Raw genomic sequence first — 21,057 nt, 5'->3', positions numbered from 1 at the left:
CCTTGTGACAAAACATATAATAAGACAGATTTCTCAGTTCACCAATGAAGAATCACTGTAATAAAAATACTCTTCCTCCACCCACCATCACTTTCTATGCAGAAAGGAAGACAATGAATTTAAAATTGGTCAATAATACAAAATATTTCAGGGCACATAATAAATTTGAGGAAGTATATACCTAAATCTCTTCAATTTCTAATATGAATCACTTAAACTAAATGTTTAAATGGAAATAAATGTTACTCTTTGAAATGTAAAATTTTAATGTCAAGGTCAACTACTTGAAGTCTATTGTAATCAAATTTGAATAATTAGAATCATTTTATTAATAAAAACAGTGTTAGAGACTCAGAGAAAAAGAAATCCTTAGGCAATTTTAGATGAAACTATATTTATAAAACACAAACCTTTTTTTAAGAATGCAAGTTTAACCAAAATGTTCAATGTCCTGGTTTTTATTTATTGGGTGGATGATCTGAATATAATTACTGGTTGGGGTTAGTTATTGCTAAATTCTGTAAATGTCTAACCTTATTAAAAACTGAATTAGTTTCTATTTAATAGACATTTTCTAGAGAACCTAAAATGAGAAATAAATACTACTGAAAAAATCCATACCTGACTTTTAAGTAATCAACAATAGCATTGGTTTGTTTTATATCAAAGATATTCCACTCCTCATTTTTTTGTGAATGGGATGGTCCTATTTCAGCCATAACTTCTCCAAGCCATTTTATGCTGTCTTCTAAGGACATACGCAGTGCTGAAATAAAATCCAGAGAAATCTTAAGCATCATTTTATTAGATGTTCCGGAAACAAAATAATCCAAGATCCCCTTGATGTGCAAAAATGTCCTTTTTCAGTATTAGTAGGACAAATGGTAAAACTATTATTGCTTTCTTATGCCAATTAATAATGACATTTTTTGTAGAAGAATAGCAGTTGACACACTCCAAAATTTTAAATTACCATAATGCTATACAATTGTCTAAAAAATATTTCTATTTTAAGATATTAAAAAAATTCAATCTATCTAAAGATTACTTTAGAATGGAAAAGAAAAGAAAAGAATTTTATGATCTTAGACTAAGAGTATAGATGGAAATGACACAAAGGTTTGTTGGATCAGCTGATAAGGAAAGCCAACGTGATAGAGTCAGCCACTCTAGACAGCAGAACTGAACTCAGAGCTGAAAATGTAAATGAACAGAGAGTCGACCAACACTTGGCTTTAGCTGATTGTAACCATGTGGGAATTTGGGCCTGAAGATTTTCAATAGATGCCAGAAATTCGGATTTTATGTAAAATATCAAGATTTTTTTTCCTTTTCCAAGCTATAGACATAACTTATGTAAGCTTTTTCTCAAACGTATGCCTGATGTGGTGGTGAGAGCCAGATGACACTGCAAAAAAAGAGTGACACTTTTGCTGTGCAAAAGCTTTTCAGTTTGATTAGGTCCCATTGGTTTATTTCTGCTCTTATTTCTATTGCTTTGGGAGACTGACCTGAGAAAATATTCATGAGGTTGATGTCAGAGAGTGTTTTGCCTATGTTCTCTTCTAGGAGTTTGATGATGTCCTGTCTTATATTTAAGTCTTTCAGCCATTTTGAGTTTATTTTTGTGCATGGTGTGAGGGTGTGTTCTAATTTCATTGCTTTGCATGCTGCTGTCCAGGTTTCCCAGCAATGCTTGCTGAATAGACTTTCTTTTTCCCATTTTATGTTCTTGCCTCTCTTGTCAAAGATTAATTGACCCAAATGTCCATCAACAGATGATTGGATTAGGAAGATGTGGTATATATACACAATAGAATACTACTCAGCCATAAAAAAGAACGACATAATGCCATTTATAGCAACATGGATGGAACTAGAGACTCTCATACTGAGTGAAATAATTCATAAAGACAAAGACAAACACCATATGATATCGCTTATAACTGGAATCCAATATACAGCACAAATGAACATTTCCACAGAAAAGAAAATCATGGACTTGGAGAACAGACTTGTGGCCATCGGGGGGAGAGGGATGGAGTGGGAAGGATTGGGAGCTTGGGGTTATGGGATATAACTTGGAATGGATTTACAATGAGATCCTGCTGAGTAGCATTGAGAACTATGCCTAGATACTTATACTGAAACAGCACAAAGGGTGGGGAAAAAAATGTATACATGTAAGTGTAACTTGGTCCCCATGCTGTACAGCAGGAAAAATAAATAAATTAAAAAAAAAAAAAACAGTGACACTTGACACCACCATTACCAAAAATAAACAAGTCAATGGTTATGGTCTATTCTTTGCAATTTAAAGCAAACAAGCAACAAAGTAAAACTGTCTTCTTTGGCATCTGTCCAGTTGAAAAAGTAAAGATATGTTAAATGCCTTAGACTTAACTTTCATAATGAATAGAGTACAAGCATTAACTTTCCTCTTCTTTTCCTATTGGTTATATTATTCTCATTTTTACTTGTGGTAGGCAAATACTATTTACGATACAAACATGGCTCCCCATGTCCTGAAGATGAATCTAGGTAACTGAAGTGTCCAAACTGTCTTTTGTTTGCTGACAGGTGAGGTATGTATGGACCAAACAGCATGGGGGTGAAAAGGTGAAAGGCTCTAGCGAAAATGAGGTTGGATTGGCTGCTAGCTGGAGGCAATGGTCAGCAGGGGCTTGACTGTCTGGATGAGGGCTTAAGGGAGAACTGTGCTGAAAGATGTTAACTCCACCTTCCCAATCCCAACCAAACCTCTCTTTCTTAGGAAAGCACTAGTAAACTTTCCATGTTTTTGTTTGGATTTTTTGGAGAGGTAGAAGGGGAGAGTGCAGAGGAGTTAGAAGAACACAGGCCAATTTTTGGATCCAGTTACCTCTGGGTTACATAGCTACTTTTTCTGGGATATAAGTGCTTGGTCCCCAAATTACTAATAAATGACAGTAAAGTAATTTAAAAATTTGGAAGACACTCTAAACACTAACTTGTAATTTGTTTAGTCTGGATTCTTTTCTATGTGTAGGAATTAGAAAAGAAGCATAAACATGTATAACAATTAAAATCTGGATTCATGAATGACAACTAGTCCAATTCTCATAGCCTCCTTCCAGATCTTTTTTTACGTCTATCAGAAACACAAATTATTGCTGGATAACTAGGCTTTCCTATATTATTCTAAGTGAAGCTCAATTATAGAATATTACTTTATCCATAATAAAATTCTTTTGAAAATAAGAGTAATTTCAGAAATGAAAAATCTGTTGGATAAAAGCAATTTAGAAATGAATGGATTACAATCTGAATCATTTTATTAATAAAACGGTATTAATTCCAGATGCAGAGAAAAAATTTAGATGATTATAATTCTAGATGTTATTATACTTATCCAAGCTTTAAAACAGTTTTTCTATGTCTAATGTCTTTCTATAGATAATGGCATTTATTTATTTATTTATTTATTTATTTATTTATTTATTTATTGTCTTTTGTCTTTTTAGGGCCATACCTGCGGCACATGTAGTTCCTAGGCTAGGGGTCCAATTGGAGCGGTTGCTGCTGGCCTATGCCAGAGCCACAGTAACTCCAGATCTGAGCCGTGTCTGCAACCTACACCACAGCTCATAGCAACGCGGAATCCTTAACCCACTGAGTGAGGTCAGGGATCAAACCTGCAACCTCATGGTTCCTACTTGTGGATTCGTTTCTGCTGCACTAAGATGGGAACTCTGATAATAGCTTTAAAAACTAGGAATGTTATCATTTCACTACGTAACTGAAATGTTTGCTCTTTTAAAAATCACATTTAGTGATGTGATTAAAATATGAAAGATTAACCAATTAAATAGTAAAAGTTGCTAGAAATAAAATTTTTCCATGAAAATTCAGGGTAATGAAAGAATACACTAGACTTATAAAAGACTTAGATTGGTACCTCATAACTGCCATTTATTAGTTAGGTGATCTGAGTTTCATTTTCCTTATTTGTAAATGAGAATAATACCAATTTTCAAAATAATAGTGCCTTGTGAAGATTAAATAAGAAATGCATGGGAAACACGTGGTCATCTAAAAAGATACATACACAAGTGTATAGTGCTTCTAGAATTCAGCCCAAAGCTGGGCAGATTTGATGCACAAGTCAGAAGGATGGGCTCTTGCTTACTGGGGTTCAGATTTAACCTCTCTGAATCTCATTTGTTTTTCTCATTTTTAAAATGAGGAGATGGAGTTTCCTTTGTGGCTCAGTGGGTTAAGAATCTGACATAATATCCATTAGGATGTGGGTCTCACTCTGTGGGCTAAGATTCTGGCATTGACATAAGCTGCATAGGTCATATATGCAGTTTAGATCCGCGTTGCCGTGGCTGCGGCGTAGGCCTCAGCTGCAGCTCCAATTCGACCGCTAGGCCAGGAACTTCCATATGCTGCAAGTGCAGTCCCAAAACAAAAAAGAAATAAAGTAAAATGAGGGGAATAATAGAACTATCTTATAATGCTCTGACACAGTGACACAGTATCTGAAAAGCAATTAATTGACACAGTATCTGAAAAGCAAATGGCACTGTGAGTGACACAAGTTAATTCTACATAAATGTTAATTATTATTATTATCATTTCTATTTGGAGGAAAAACAATTCAATTTCAAAGAACTAAAACGTATTCTATGGTTGTTTCCTATAGTCATGTTATATAGAGGAGACTCAATCTAGGCCCATTGACCTGGATGGAGGCCGGATATTGAGTGTTATCTAATACTCTGTATCTTGTCCTTGGTCAGGTTCTGGAAAAACTAGACCTCAAAATACATTTTGTTAAGGTAACTGTACAAATCCTATGTTTTATAATCTCTTAGTTTGATCTACCTTGGTTCCAGGTGTGTTGTCTGCTGAATGTCTTATAGTTAATGCAGTATAATCTGAGACAAGAGACAGATGAGAAACCTAGTCAGTATAAAATGCAGTCAGTATAAAATGCAGATACTAGAACTTCGTAATAGTAGACCACAACTATAGCTCACAGCACAGACTGCTCTTCAGGGCTTTTTCTATGAAGATGTTGCTCCAGAGGGGAGTGTATGCTAGGTGCCCAGGACGTCACCACCTCTGAGTTTGAGTATAACCATACTTTACTTCCTTCCCTGGCACACTTGGCTAAAATTACATTCTTGCCTGATGATCATGGATAACCTTGCTAGATTGAAAGGTTCGAGGGGATTTTTTTTTTTTTTTGTCCTGCCAGAAGGAAACACTAGTTGCCTTGCTTTTTTTCTGGTTAGGTTTTACATATATGTACTTTCACCCTCTCATAGTTTATGTGTACTTGGACAGGTCCTGCTCAAGTTTTAAAAAATCATTTTGGAACTGGTATCAACAATATAAAGTTTCACATAAAAGGAATATTCTTGAGTCAGTTATAAGTTATGGAAAAAGTTTAAAATGGAAATTTATTGTCAAATTTGAAATATGAGATCCATGAAATTTTTTAACTTTCCTTTATTCTGTGCCTAGTTTGCAAATAGTCAGCTCGGAGGCTGCAAAGGTTAAGTCTGTTTATGCCATATATTTCTTTTTACAATTTAATTCATAGGTGATATATTCACATGGTTTAAAAAATATATTCAAAGATGTGACATGAGAAGACCTCCTCCAATCCTGTTGTCCATGTGCCCAGTTCCTATGCTCTTCACACAGAAAATTTTGATTAGTTTTTTCTGTATTCTTTCAGCATTTCTTTGTATATATTATAAAAACATGAATTCATTTTTTCTCTTTTACAGATAAAAGACTACAAGTCTGTACCTTGTTTTACTCAGTAACAAATTAGGATACTTAGAAAACTTCCTCATTCTTTCCTTTTCTTTCTGCCACAGCCCTCATCATGTGGAAGTTCCCGGACCAGGGATGGAACCCATGCCATAGCAGCAACCTGAGCTGCTGCAGTGACACTGGATCCTTAACTCACTGCCTCACAAGGGAACTCCCCTCATTCTTTCCTTTTCACAGCTGCATAGTATTCCAATTTAGGTATAAGGTAATCCCTACAGATAAACTTGTAATTTTAGAGTAGTTTTTTGATTTATAGAAAAGTTGAAAGAATATTACCAAGTTCCCATATAGCCCATAAAGTTTTCCCCATTGTGAATATAGCTATGATGCATCTGGCACAACTAATGAGAAAATATTGATATATTATCATTTAAGTTCATATTTTGGATTTATTTATTATTTTTCTGTTCCAGGATCCCCTCTAGGACACATTATGTTTAGTCGTCATGTCTCCTTAGACTGAACTGTTTCCTAGACGTTCCTTCTTTTTAATGGCTTTGACAGTTTTGAGAAGTACTAGTCAGATTCCCTGCAGTATGCCCTTAAATTAGGGTTTATCTGATATTTCTGTCATAATTAGACAGGGGGTAAGGGTTTTGGGAGAGGAAGACTACAGTGTCATTCTCATCCCATTATATCGAGGGTATTGCTATTGAACATGGCTTATTCCTCAGTGTGTCGGCCTTAGTCACCTGGTTGAGGCTCTACTTGTCAGGCTTCTCTACTGTCAAGCCACTGTTTTTCTCCCTTTCCATACTGTCCTCTTTGGAAGGAGTCCCTGTGTAGTCCACACTTAAGGGGTGGGGAGTGGTGCTTCGACTTCTTGAAGGTGAAGCATCTACATATATTATTAGGAATTCTACCTAGGAGATTTGTCTCTTTTACCCCAGTTAATTTGCAATCACTAATTTTTATCAGTGTGGATTCATAAGTGTTAATTTTGTACTTTGGATTATAATTCAACACTATGTTATTTTGTTCAAATTGCTCTAATTTTGGACATTGGGAGCTTTTTCAGTTGGCATCTCTGTTTCTTTGACATATCCCTCATCATTTTGATTTGTGAGCACTTACTTTTGGTCACAAGCTGCCCCAGGCTCATCTTTTATGTTCCTCATTCCAGGTCTATGATCCTTTTTCTAAGGAGCCCTGGTTCCTTTATTTGAGAATGAAATTATACACCAAGAACTGGGTCCTGGGTGGTATGCTCCTTGCTACTGGATGTTATTGCTTTTGGGGCCTCTTTGTGAACAGAGCTAAGAAGTATGTGTGTATATGTGTTTACACTTAACTATTTATACATCTGTATTTCTATTAAGTTAAACAAGAGTTCACACTGATTTTTTCAAATGATATTTTTAGTTTTTTGTTTTTTCAAACATTACTGCAACTAATGACTTTACATATATATCAGGTTACATGTGTGCAAGTGGATTTGTAGGATAAACTCCACAAAATGGAATTGCTACATCAAAGAGACAAATTGAATGGATAGTTGCTAACCTACATTCCACAAGGGGGTTTTCAAATGTATACTTCCATTAGCAATATAAGATTTGTTTTATAACAGCTTTGACAGCTGAGAATGCTACCAAAATGTTAGTTTTGTCAGTCTGATATATGACAAGTGACATTTCTGTGTAGTTTTAATTAGCAATTTTATTATCTTGAATGCTGAACTTTTAAGAATAATTTGTATTTATTTAGTCATAGCCATGTCATACTCTTCTATAGCATTTTTGGTCTTTTTCTTCTTGCTTCTGCATGCTCTTTTTATATCATAGAACTTAATTGTTTGTTGGTATCTGAGATGCAATGATTTTCCAGTTTCTTATTCTTCTTCTGATTGTTCTTTTGGTATTTTTTTGAGTGCAGACTTTTGACAAACTTAACTATCTTTGTCTTCATGGCTTCAAAATTTTGAGGCATAATTATAAAGGTCTTCCCCATTCAGGTTATAAATAAATTAACCTCTGTTTTTCTCTAACATTTTTATAGTTCCTTTAATTTTACATTTAAGTATTTGGTCCACTTGGAATGTATTCTGGTTTATGGATAGAGACAGGTTGGAATCCAGTTTTATTTTATTTTTTTTCTAGATGGATACCCAGTTGCCCCAGTATAATGTATTGAATAGTAAATAATTTCACCAAAGATTTGGGATGTAATTTTACCAAATATTGAATTCCAATGCTTGAGTCTATTGCTAACACATTCTGCTTTGTCTCTTTGGTCTGTTTGTACAGTGAGTTACCACTCTGTCCAAATATTTGAGATTTTTATAATACTGCTACTACAAATACTACTACCACCACCACCACTACTGTCACTGCTACTACTACCACTACTACTGCTACTACTGACTACCACTACCACCACTGCTACCACTACCACCACTACTGCCACTGTTACAGCTACTGCTGCTGCTACCAATACTACCACCACCACTACTACTACTATTATTGCTCCTGCTGCTGCTACTACTACTACTGCTGCTACTACACTTACTACTGCTACTACTGCTACTAGTATTACTGCTACTGTTGCTACTAGGATATGCTATAGCTTATTATACTTTTTAAAGACAGTTTTTCTGGCTATTTTTATTGCTCTTCCATATTTTTATTATAATCACCTTGCTTAGTAACCTACCCCAGGTAAAAACATTAACCAAAAAATGTCAGTATTTTATTGGAATATTAATATTATAAATTAACCTGACAAGATTCATCATTACGATGTTCAGTCTTTCAAAAAATGTTGATTTTTTTCCTAATGTTGAAAACTTTTTGTGTGACCTTTAAAATGCTTTGACCTTTTATTCATTAGGGCTTGCACATTTCTTTTTAAAGTTTATTCTTACATAGTTTCTCTTTCTTGTTAGAGCATATATTTTTTCTTTTCTTTTTTCTTCTCATGCATGAGACCATTTTTATTGAGTATAATTTACAAGGCTGTGATAATTTCTCCTGTACAACATGACCCAGTCATACATAATATACATATCCATTCTCTCTCAGATTCTTTTCCCACATAGATTATCACAGAACACTGGGTAGAGTTCTCTGTGCTATACCTCAGGTCCCCATTGGCCAATTGTCCCATATACCTCAGTGTGCATATGCCAATCCCCCAGTTCATCTCTCCCAATTCCCCCACCTGTCCACTTCAGTAATCATAAGTTTTTCAAAGTCTGTGAGTCTATTTCTGCTCTGTAAATAAGTTCATTTGTATCATTTTTTCTTTATATTCCACATATAGGTGATAGCATAAGGTGTCTGTCTTTCACTAATTTCACTCAGTATGATAGTTTCTAGGTCCAACCATGTTGTTGCAAATGGCATCATTTCATTCTTTTTATGGCTGAGTAATAATCCCTTGTATATATGTACCATATCTTTATCCATACCTGTGTGGATGGACATTTAGGTTGCTTCCATGTTTTGGCTATTGTAAATAGTGCTGCAATGAACACTGGGGTGCGCCTATCTTTTCAAATTATGGTTTTCTCTGGATAGATGTCCATGAGTGGGATTGCTGGATCATATGGTAGTTCTATTTTTAGTTTTTTGAGGAGCCTCAATATTGTTCTCCATAGTGGTTGCACCAATGCACATTCCCACCAATAGTGTAAGAGGGTTCTCTTTTCTCCATGCCCTCTCTAGCATTTATTATTTGTAGACTTCTTAGTGATGGTCATTCTGGCTGGTGTGAGGTGGTATCTTAAGGTAGTTTTGTAATAATTAGTGATGTTGAGCATCTTTTCATGTGTTTTTTGGCCATCTGCATGTCTTCTTTGGAGAAATGTCTATTTAGATCTTCTGCCCATTTTTTGGATTGGGTTGTTTGTTTTGATATTGAGGTACAGGAGGTATTTGTATATTTTAGAGAGTAATTCTTCACCAGTTGCTTCATTTGAAGATGGTTTCTCCCATTCTGTGGGCTGTCTTTTTTATCTTTGTTTTCACATATAAATGTTTTTTAAATTATCATACAGTAAAACTGAATTTTCTTTTGATGTACAGTTCCATGGACTTAAACTTGGATAGGACACATAACTACCACTACAATCATGACACAGATCAGTTACATCACCTCACAAAACTCTGTCATAATATCCTTTCATGTCCTCTCCCCACCCCAACCTCTGGCAAACACTGACTTTGTGTCTTTTTTAGAATTTCCTGTAAATGTTGTCAGACAGTATACAATCTTTTGAGGCTGACTTCTTTAACTCAGTATGATGTTATTGAGATTCATCCAAATTGCGGTATCATGGCTAATTCACTTTTACTGCTGAGTAGTGTTACACTGTATATTCACTGTATACCATAGTTTATCTATTCACCATATTGACAGACATTTGGATTTGTTTTTAGTTTTGGACACTTATGAAGAGAGCTGTTACACAACACTCATGTACAAGTTTTTGTGGGAATATATGTTTTCTCTTCTTTAGAGTAATGCCTAGGAGTGGGATTGATGGAACATAATTTTATCGGAAACTGCCAACTATTGTCGAGAGTTGCTGTGCCACTTCGCATTTCCACAAGCAAAACATGAGTTCTAGTTGTTACGTATCCTTGTCAGCACTTGCTATTGTCAGTATTTTTTATTTTAGCCATTCTAATAGATGTGTAGTGGTATTACACTGGTTTTCTTCTCATGAGAAAAGAGAAGAATTTTACATTTTCTTAACGACTAATAATGTTGAACATCTTTTCATGTGTTTATTTGCTATCCTTATATCTTCTTTGATGAAGTTTCTGTTGAAATTCATCACCCATTAAAAAAAAGATAAACCTTATATCAGAATAGATTTATATTTATAGAAAAATTACAAAAATAGTATTGTGAATTCTTGCATACTCCACATAGTTTCTCTTAATTTTTTTCTATTTTTAACATCTTACATTATCATGGTACTAATAAAACAGTTGTACACATCATAATTAACTGAAGCCCATATTTTATTAGATTTCCTTAATTTTTACTTACCATCCTTTTTCTGTTTCAAGATCTCATCCAGGACACCACATTACATTTGTAGTCATATCTCCTGGGATTCCCCTAGATTGATAGTATCTCTGACTTTAGTTGTTGTTTGTTTTGTTTTGGCTGCACCCAAGGTATGTAGCAGATGTTCCACAGTCAGGGATCGAACCAGCATTGCAGTTGTTACCTACACCACAGCTGGGGTAACACCAGATCCTTAACCTGCTATACCACAGAGAAACTTCCTGACTTTTCTCGTTTCTGATAACTGTGTCCATTTGAAGAGTACCGGTCAAATATTTTGTACAATGTTCCTCAATTCAGGTTTGTCTGATGGTTAGAAGTTATGGGTTTTTATGGCTTTGCCCATTTTTAATTGTTGTTTTCTTATTGTTGAGTTTTGAAAGTTCTTTATTTATTACAGATACAAGTCCTTTTTCATGGATATAACTTAAAAATAAATTTTTACCTGTCTGTAGCTTGTCTTTTCATTCTTTTAGCAATGACTTTCATAAAACAAAAGTTTTAAAATTTGATAAAGTCCAATATATCCATTTTTTTTCTTTTATGGGATATGTTTTGGGGTTCATGTCTAAGAACATCTCAACAACCCCAGGTCATGAAGATTTCCTTCCACATTTTCTTCTAAAAGTGTTATAGTTTTACATTTTAAATTTATATCTATGATCAAAATGGAGATAATGGTATCAAGTGAAAAGTTTTAGGTTGAAGCATTTTTTTAATATAGATGAGTAGTTGTTCCAATAACATTTATTAAAAAGGCTACAATGAATTGCTTTTGCATATTTATCAAAAAATCAGATGACAATTTTTGTGTGAGTCTATTTCTGAATTCTGTCTTCTGTTCCATTGACTTATGTGTTTATCCCTTCAATAATTCCACATTACTACTGTAACTTTATTACCATAACTTTATAAGTAAAGGAAATAAAAGCAAAAATAAACAAAGAGACCTAATTAAATTTAAAAGCTTTTGCACAGCAAAGGAAGTCATCAACAAAACAAAAAGACAACCTACCAAATGGGAGAAAATATCTGCAAATCATATGACTGATAAGGAGTTAATATCTAACATATATAAAAGGTCAAACAATTCAATATAAAAAAAAAAACCCTAACAACTTGATTAAAAAATGGGCAGAAGAACTGAACATTTTCCCAAAGAAGAAATGTAGGAGTTCCCATTGTGGCTTAGTGGGTTAAGGACCCAATGTAGTCTCCATGAGGATATGGGTTTGATCCCTGGCTTTGCTCAGTGGGTTAAAGATCTGGCCTTGCTATCAATCTGTGGCATAGGTTGCAGATACGACTCAGATCTGGTACTGCCATGGCTGTGATGTAGGCATGCCACTGCTTAAGAACCCCTTGCTTAAGAACTTCCATGTGCCACAGGTGTGGCCATAAAAAAAAGAAATGTAGATGCCAACAGTACAGGAAAAGATGCTCAGCATCACTAATCATTAAGAAAACGCAAATCAAAACCACAAAGAGATATCACCTCACACCTATCAGATGGTTATCATCAAAAAGAATACAAATAACAGGAGTTCCCATCATGGCTCAGTGGTTAACAAATATGACTAGCATCCATGAGGATGCATGTTCTATCTCTGGCCTTGCTCAGTGGGTTAAGGATCCAGCATTGCCATGAGCTGTGGTGTAGTTTGCAGACACTGCTCGGATTCTGTATTGCTGTGGCTGTGGTGTAGGTCAGCAGCTACAGCTCCAATTCGACCCCTAACCTGAGAACCCTCATATGCCATGGGTACGGACTTAAAATGGCAAAAAAAAAGGGGGGAGAGAATACAAATAACAAATTTTGGTGAGGATGTGGAGAGAAGTGAACCCTAATACACTGTTGGTGGGAATGTAAATTGGTGCAGCTACTGTGGAAAACAGTACACAGGTATCTGAAAAAACAAAAACAGAACTACCATAAGACCTGGCAATTCCACTTCTGGGTGTATATCCATAAAAACCCAAACCACTAATTCGAAAATATATATGCACCTTAATGTTCATAGCTGCAATATTTACAATATCCAAGATGTGGAAGCAACCTAAATGTCCATCAACATATTAATGGATAAAGAACACACACACACACACACACACACACACAATGGAATACTATGTAGCCATAAAAAAGAATGAAATTTTACCATTTGCAGCAACATGGATGAACTTCCAGTGCATTATAAGTGAACTAAGTCAGAGAAAGACAAATGCTGTATGATTATATGATAATGTAAAAAAAAAAAAAACCCAACCAACTGGGGTAATTTCTGTAATTTCTTCTCCTTCTAGCCTTACTCCCCTATCTTTCCTCTAAGATTTTCCCTTCTCTTTCTCTTCTCCTCCCTCCTTTACATACTCCTTCTCTCTCTGTCAGGTTTTGGTAAAAGATAATTCTAGCCTCAAAACATTGTTAGGAAATATTCTTTCCTCTATTATTTCTAGAAGATGTTATATATAATTGGTGGTATTTCTTCATTAAATGTTTAATGGAACTTTCCAGTGAAAACATCTGGGCCTGTAGATTTTCTTCCAGAAGTTTTTAGCAACCAATTCAATTTATTAAATTGTTAGAAACTATCAGGTTATCTATTTCATCTTGGGTAAATGTTGTTAGTTTGTGGTTTTTGAAAATCAGTAATTTCCTTTTTGTTTTTTAGTTTACATATTATAGGTGGTATTCTCTATCATCTTTAGGCCTTTAGTTATATCCCTTTTTTTTTTAATACCTGGTAATGATAATCTGTGCCTTTTCTCTCTCTCTTTTTTTTTGTTGTTTTGCTTCATGTTTATCAGTTTTACTGACCATTTCAAAGATCAAGATTTAATTTCATTGGTTTTCTCTATTGACTTTCCATTTTCAATTTCATTGATTTCTGTTATTATTTCTTTCCTTTCTGTTTGATTCATGCTTTTTTTTTCTGGTTTCCTAAACTTCAAGCTTATATTATTTATTTCAGATTTTTTTCTTTTCTAATATAAGCATTGAAATTTTCATCACCATTGGCTCAGATGCACCACATAAATTTTCATGTATTTTGTTTTCATTTATTTAAAAATCTTTTCTAATATATGTTGAGATTTTCTCTTTGACTCATGAACTATTTAGAATTATGCTGTATAATTCCAAGTGTTCAGAGACTTTTCAAACATAGCTCTATTATTATTATTTTCTTGTTTAATTCCATTGTGGTCAGAGAACCTATCTGTATGAGTTTTTTAAATTTATGGTTCTGGCACAGGATATGGACCACCTTGGTGAATGTGCCATATGAACTTGAAAAGAATTGACTATTGTGTTGTTTTGGGGTGGACTGTTCCATAAAAGTCAATTAGATTCAGTTAGTTGATGGTATTTTTCTTTTGGTTTATCCTATTTGTGGTCTAGTCAGTCTCTTGAATTTATAAGCCTATTTTATTGAAAAATGGGCAAAAGACCTGAATAGACATTTCTCTAAAGAAACACAGATGGCCAACAAGCACATGAAAAACGCTCAACATCACTGATTATTAGAGAAATGCAAATAAAAACTACTGTGAGGTACCACCTCACACCAGTCAGAACGGCCATCATTAATAAGTCCACAAAGAACAAAGGCTGGAGAGGGTGTGGAGAAAAGGGAACCCTCCTGCACTGCTTGTGGGAATGTAAACTGGTACAACCATTATGGAGAACAGTATGGAGGTACATTATAAAACTATACATAGAACTACCATATGACCCAGCAATCCCACTCTTGGGCATATAGCTGGACAAAACCTTCCTTAAAAAAGACACGTGCACCCGCATGTTCATTGTAGCACTATTCACAATAGCCAAGACATGGAAACAACCCAAATGTCCATCAACAGATGACTGGATTAGGAAGATGTGGTATATATACACAATGGAATACTACTCAGCCATAAAAAAGAAAAAAATAATGCCATTTGCAGCAACATGGATGGAACTAGAGACTCTCATACTGAGTGAAGTAAGTCAGAAAGAGAAAGACAAATACCATATGATATTATTTCCATCTGGAATCTAACATATGGCACAAATTAACCTTTCCACAGAAAAGAAAACCATGGACTTGGAGAATAGACTTGTGGTTGACAAGGGGGAGGAGGAGGGAGTGGGATGGATTGGTAGCTTGGGGTTAATAGGTGCAGACTATTGCCTTTGGAATGGATTAGCAATGAGATCCTGCTGTGTAGCACTGGGAACTATGTCTAGTCACTTATGAAGGAGCATGATAATGTGAGAAAAAAGAATGTATACATGTATGTGTAACTGGGTCACCATGCTGTACAGTAGAAAAAAAATGTATTGGGGAAATAACAATTGATTACAATTAAGACTACTCGAAAAAAATTTTAAAAAAAGAAAGAAAATAAATGGGAAAAAAAAAGAAATTAAAAACAACCAAACAACTAAAAAGGAGAAAAAAAAGGAAGAAGAGAATGAAGGAAGGAAGAAGGAAGCTGTGTTCCACTGACACAAGCATGTCTTTCAATTGAGACACAAACACCTCATTTTTGCTATACCCTGGAACAAAACACCTCATGTTTATTGTGCTCATTGTCTTTTGATTATACACTCTAAGAGCAAGTTCTAGTTCTGCCATTTCCCAGATATGCAACCTTGTTCTCTAGACTACTTGCTTAACCCTAAGATAGTGGTTATGACACCTCCCCATTGGAGTTGCTCTGGGTTCCATAATGTATGTTAAAGATTACACTGCCTACCACTCAGAGTTGGCAATAAAAAAACAATAGATTTCCTTGCTCTCCTTCTAAGAAGCAATTCTATTTATTCTCAAACAAAAGTCTTTAATATCTAAAATTGCTCCAAGGAAGAATTTCCAAATTTCCTATAGTAACTCATCAAGGGTATATATAAAAAAAAAGTCACAAGAGCTAACAAGTATATTAGTAAAGTCTATTTCACATGGTTTTGATATTGACCAAAATAATTCCTCTTAACAGTAATTCTAAGATTTCCCAGTAATACTTACATGATAGTTCAAACAACAAAAAACTGCCTAAATAAATCTGGATTTCTTGACATTTGGGGAACGGATGACATTGATAAATTTTAAAATAAAATGTACATATCTTTGGAAAATTAATTATTAAGAGAATTTTAGCCCTGTTAAGTATTACTTGAGGTTTTATAACTTAATGAAGATATGAACTATATTTTTGCTATACCCTGGAACAAAGCATAATTTTCACTGAAGGAATTACTAAAAATTAGGAACTTTTGCTTAAGAACATTAATTTAGACAAATACACTAAATTTTCTTTTCTTAAAAAATAAAAAATAATATACTTACTTCTAAGATTATGAAGTAACATATCTAGTAAAGTTATAAATTTTGAATATTGAATAATAGAAAAGTCCATTCCTCTAGCCCACAAAAATCCAGATACATAATAATCCAGTAGAATGGCTTCCTTTAAACAGGTGTGAAGGTTTTTGAAATTCAAAAACTTTTCCAGTTTCCTGCAACAAAGAGAAAAATCCAGATATTAAAATAGATTAAATACTGACCAGTTCTTTTTCTAAGTTTCAAAAAAATATTGTTCTTGAATGAAAATTCTGTAATGCTCATAATCTAAAAATACTCATAGTTATATAAAAACCCTAAATGTAAAATGACATTCAAAAGAAGCGGGGGGCGGGGAGGGAGAGGGGGGGGAGAGAGAGAGAGAGAGAGAGAGAGAGAGAGAGAGAGTATGCAAACTCCTCTTGGTCTTCCTTCTCTTCCTCTTTCTCCTAAATCTCTCCTCTCACCTCCCTCTTCCTTACTCTGTCTTTCAAGTATAGTAACTTTACTTTTTTTCCCTCTCAAATTCAATGTCGTTTTCCATTTATATGATCAAGTTTCTTTTATTTATGACAATGTACTGGAACTAGATTGTTAAATATTGTTTTCTTTTTTTAAAGAATTCAAATTATGTATATATTACCCACTTTTTTCTATAGCTTTAATTTTCTCTTTAATCTTCAAAAATTTTTTCAAATCATTTGATTTTCATTTTATATACTTCTGTCATTACTGTCTTCGATGTCCTTTGTGTTTTCAGCAGTGTTAATTTTCCCTTGGCCTGCTTATAAATTTCACCTCTAAAAGATCATTCCTTTTCTCCTTTTTTTAATGTTTCAGCACCCTTTATTTTTTTATTTCTATCTTCAGTTTTTGTATCTCTGGTTTGTACTCTGCGGTTGCTTCATAAGTATTCTTAATTTATGATAAAGATTGACATTTTGTTATCTGTTCATGGGCATATTTTTCTGGTGTTTTTTTCTTTGCCTGCCAGTCCTTTTTTCTATTTTCAGGTTTTTTTGTTTTTGTTTTTTGTTTTCTGTTTTTTTTTTTTGTTTTTTTGTTTTTTTTGCAATGTCTTTGTAATGTGTACTCCTTGCTTAGTACTCAAACCTGGCTATATTAAAAGATATTTTCTATATGAAAGGTTTCCATCAATTATTCCAGTTTTTTATTCTTTATTCAATTAGCAAGGAAAAAGAATAAAAGAGTCATAAGTTCTTTTTACTATTTCATAAACCACCTATTTCTTGTAAAGATGGGAAGTATCTGCTCAAAGTCTGTATATTTTGGTCTTGCTGTTACAAACAAGGGTTCTTGGAATGGCACTTCAGGGCTTTCTCCTCACCTGGAAGGGTAAGTATACTTTTAAGCTCATTCTAAGTCTTCGTTCGACTATGTGCATCCTCCTTGTACTATCTTCGGTACTTTTGCTTGATCTATAATGCTGCTGGCAGGCATTCTCACCTTTTGTGGTTTGGGCTTTCAGCATTCTCCTTGTTAGAACAAGGATGGAGTTGGTATTTGCTTGATGCTTATATGTGATTCTGAGGGAGTGTGTATATGTGTGTGTGGTGAGAGTGGGGGATTGTGGCAACTTCATACTGTGCCATTTTCAAAAAAGAGAGTCCTTCTTATTCATAATATTGAAATAAATTATATGATCAGAATAATAAATACAGCAAGACTAAACAAGTTTGGGAACAAAGTAAGCTGATGTTGTGTTTAACCCACTCTCTAACATCCATTTCATTTACAGTGGTATCAAGGTAGACCTCAACCCACAAAGTGAGATCTAAGTGTTCTCAGCCCATCATGGTAACCTCATCTCCCTCTCATAATGCCATACAATGCCTTTCAGCTTATGATATTCTCTGTAATTACTCATCTATGGTGGGTATGCTCCTAAACTGTTCTAGTGAATTACAACTAATAGTAAGATTCACTTGCTTCTGTGGAACAAAAATACAAAAGAGTAAATCAATACCTTTGATTGCTACTGGCAGTTGTCTTACAACCATAAGAAAAATCAATTCTAAGATTAAGCCTCATTTCTTGATACTATTGAGGATTTGAGTCAACCAATCCTGGAGTCATTATACCATTTAGTCTTAAGTGAAGGTCAGTAAGAAAACTTCCATAGTAGTAAAAATTTGTGGCATTTTAATGGAATCAACAAATAGGCCAATGGAAAAGGGAGAAAGCCCAGAAACCAACCCAATATATATGGGAACTAGTATATGACAGAGGCAGTATTTCAACTCAGTGATGGAAGTATGAAATCTTTTAAAATGGTGCTGGCAGCACTGACTCTCCACATAGAAAATAAAATAATACCTCACCCAACATACATATTAACATATGTATGTAGGTATGTATGTATGTTACATAGATTAACTAAATACACAGATTAACTAAAACAACCAAATTAGCATTTTATTCTGAATTATATTCTGACTCCCTAAATTTTGGTTACTTGTCGCTTTACTCATTTCTGCTACCTAACATTCCTAAGGAAAAATCTGAGGCCTAGCTGATAATTTTATTCTCTAGGTGACTGGCTTTGTCTCAGAGATAACGCATGAAGTTTTATTATACTAAAATACTTAAATCAAAGCTTTTAAGAAGTTAATTTTTTTTTCTGATCCATTATGTTGGATGTATAGTCTACTAAATTCTAATTGCTTTGACCTGCATTTTGAAAGTTTTCTTAAACTTGTTTTCCATAATATTGACTTGATTTTCAGCAAGGTCTACACTGGTTTTACTCTACCTCAGTTTCTTGCCTTTGTTCTAAAAGCTTCTTATTTACATATTTTTATAATCTTTTCTTTCATTTTTGTTTTATGGAATCAATGCCCTCTTAATCATCAGCTTTTGCCTTACATTTTCTTCTGTTTCTAGCAGTTAGTCTTCCTTCTAAGTGTATTCTTCATTTGCAATCAGCATATTATTGTTTTAATTAATAACATCAATACTTTGAATGTGTTCTTTGCTTTTATTTTTTCAATGTTTAACAGTCTATGAAAGAAGTCAACTGCCTCTGAATATTTTTGGTGAAATATCTTTGAGGTCCTTCCACTTTGCTCCTCCCCAATGTCTCCTCTATCACTTCCCCTGGTACCATTTGAATCTTAACCTTCAACTTGAGCTACAAAGTTAATTTTTTAACATTTATTTTCTTTGTTCAATTATTTCACTCCAAAGGAGACTATGCAGGGAGGCATTTGGAGCAAGATATGGCTGCAGTTTGAATGCAAAGTGTCCACACATTTTACTGGGAAAATTTGTAAGCTTTTCCTCTGCGGATAAAGGGGGATGGAACAGGGGAGAGGGGAGAGATGGCCACAGATGTAACATGAAAGAATGTAGGGAAAGAGAAAGATGCTTAATAGTGATTTAGGAAGTTTTACTATAGTGAAAGATGATGGAACTATCTATGCTTTGTCTCACCAAGAATTTCAGTAAAAATATTACTTTACTCTTGCTTGCTCTTGAAATTGGAGTGCACTTTATTCTTTAAATATGATGACACATAGAAGTAAGCCTTAATGCAGGAGCTGAACAGCTCATGGAGACTAGTCATAGAAAGGTTATTAAAAGATATCTCCATGTTATTTCTATGTTTAAATAGTTATTTTCAATTTAGTCCCTACTTTTTTTTCAAAAGGGATTTGGGTGGATCTGTAAATAAAATCAGGGTTATATTAAAATACAAATGACTGACAGTAGTTAGGAGATTGTGAGAAATATATTCAGCTATTTAACTTTGCTTGAAGTGTACTCCAGAAATATATTTTAATCATATTTTAACATTTCATCTGGTTGGTTGCTTTTATGGAACAAAATTTTTAATTTTAAACAGTAGGGAAATGTGCTGATGTCCTATAATTTACCTAAGTACGTTTACAGTGTGGTAGACTATATCATTTTGGCATACTTCTGCCACTTGATGACAGGATACCTCAAATATATTTGTCATTGTGCAAGGTATATAATCCCTATTTATAATAATGCCATTTTAAATAGAACGTGAATGATTGACTGCAATATTTCAGGATTACTGTTACAAAAATCATGTAACAACCCTCGAGAAAACTGCTTTGTAAAGAAATGGCTCCTTACATAACACTTGGTGTCATTTACACAAACTCTATGTCCTAAAATTTCTTACTTTAGATGAATTCCATTAATGAGTTGGTCATAGATGCATGCTAAAAGGATGATTTCTTTGGTCAATGTGCTGTTGAATCTAGTTGTTTCTATGTTGCTAATTTCTGTATCAATCTCTGTATTATTTACTTTCTCCTAGAGCTCACCTCTTAAAGATTAAAAATACTTTTAGGATTAGATATTTAACAACAAAGAGAGTCAGTAATTGAAAGAAAGAAAAAGACTGTCACAAAATACTGTCATACACAGTACAACTTAAGATGTGGTGAGAAATACACGTCTAAAAAGCATTTGTTTGAAATGTATTTTATTTACTATTAACTGCATTTAATATAACATCTTTTATTTATGATTTAATACAAATAAATTATAAACTATGTTAAATATATGTCATTCATATTAATCTACTGTTGCCTAGTTAAAAATCTATATGGGGTTACCTAGAAATTGAAGATAACAGTTACTTGAAGTTTAAATAATCAGTGATATTAATACAATCAATGCATTTTTCTAATCAATTCTGACACTAAAAATAAGAATTCCCAAAGAGTATTTGTTTCTATAAAAATGATAAAATCACCATGAAATACTTGTTTAAAACCTGTGAAATTTTTAACTTATAAAGACGCATTTAGTAAGCAGTATGGTAAATCACGGATCACCAGGATTTCTAGCAGGATTAAAAAGTAGTGGAGGTGAAGAGCAT

At 34.0% G+C, this 21,057-nt stretch overlaps 1 protein-coding gene across 1 annotated transcript in view; it reads right to left on the bottom strand.

The window, feature by feature from the left end:
* CABCOCO1 (ciliary associated calcium binding coiled-coil 1) overlaps positions 1-21,057 on the bottom strand; it is a 124,797-nt gene that overhangs the window by 92,550 nt on the left and 11,190 nt on the right. The window contains exons 3-4 of the mRNA XM_047762113.1: positions 16,185-16,354; positions 622-766 (exon numbers count right to left, since the gene is read on the bottom strand). Coding sequence (XP_047618069.1) covers positions 622-766; positions 16,185-16,354 — 315 coding nt within the window. The remainder of the gene's footprint in view (positions 1-621; positions 767-16,184; positions 16,355-21,057) is intronic.

The sequence above is a fragment of the Phacochoerus africanus genome, chromosome 15, assembly GCF_016906955.1.
Source record: "Phacochoerus africanus isolate WHEZ1 chromosome 15, ROS_Pafr_v1, whole genome shotgun sequence".
Taxonomy (NCBI): Eukaryota; Metazoa; Chordata; class Mammalia; order Artiodactyla; family Suidae; genus Phacochoerus; species Phacochoerus africanus.
Note: the sequence above shows the minus strand (reverse complement) of the source record. Positions and strands in the feature narration are given on the sequence as shown.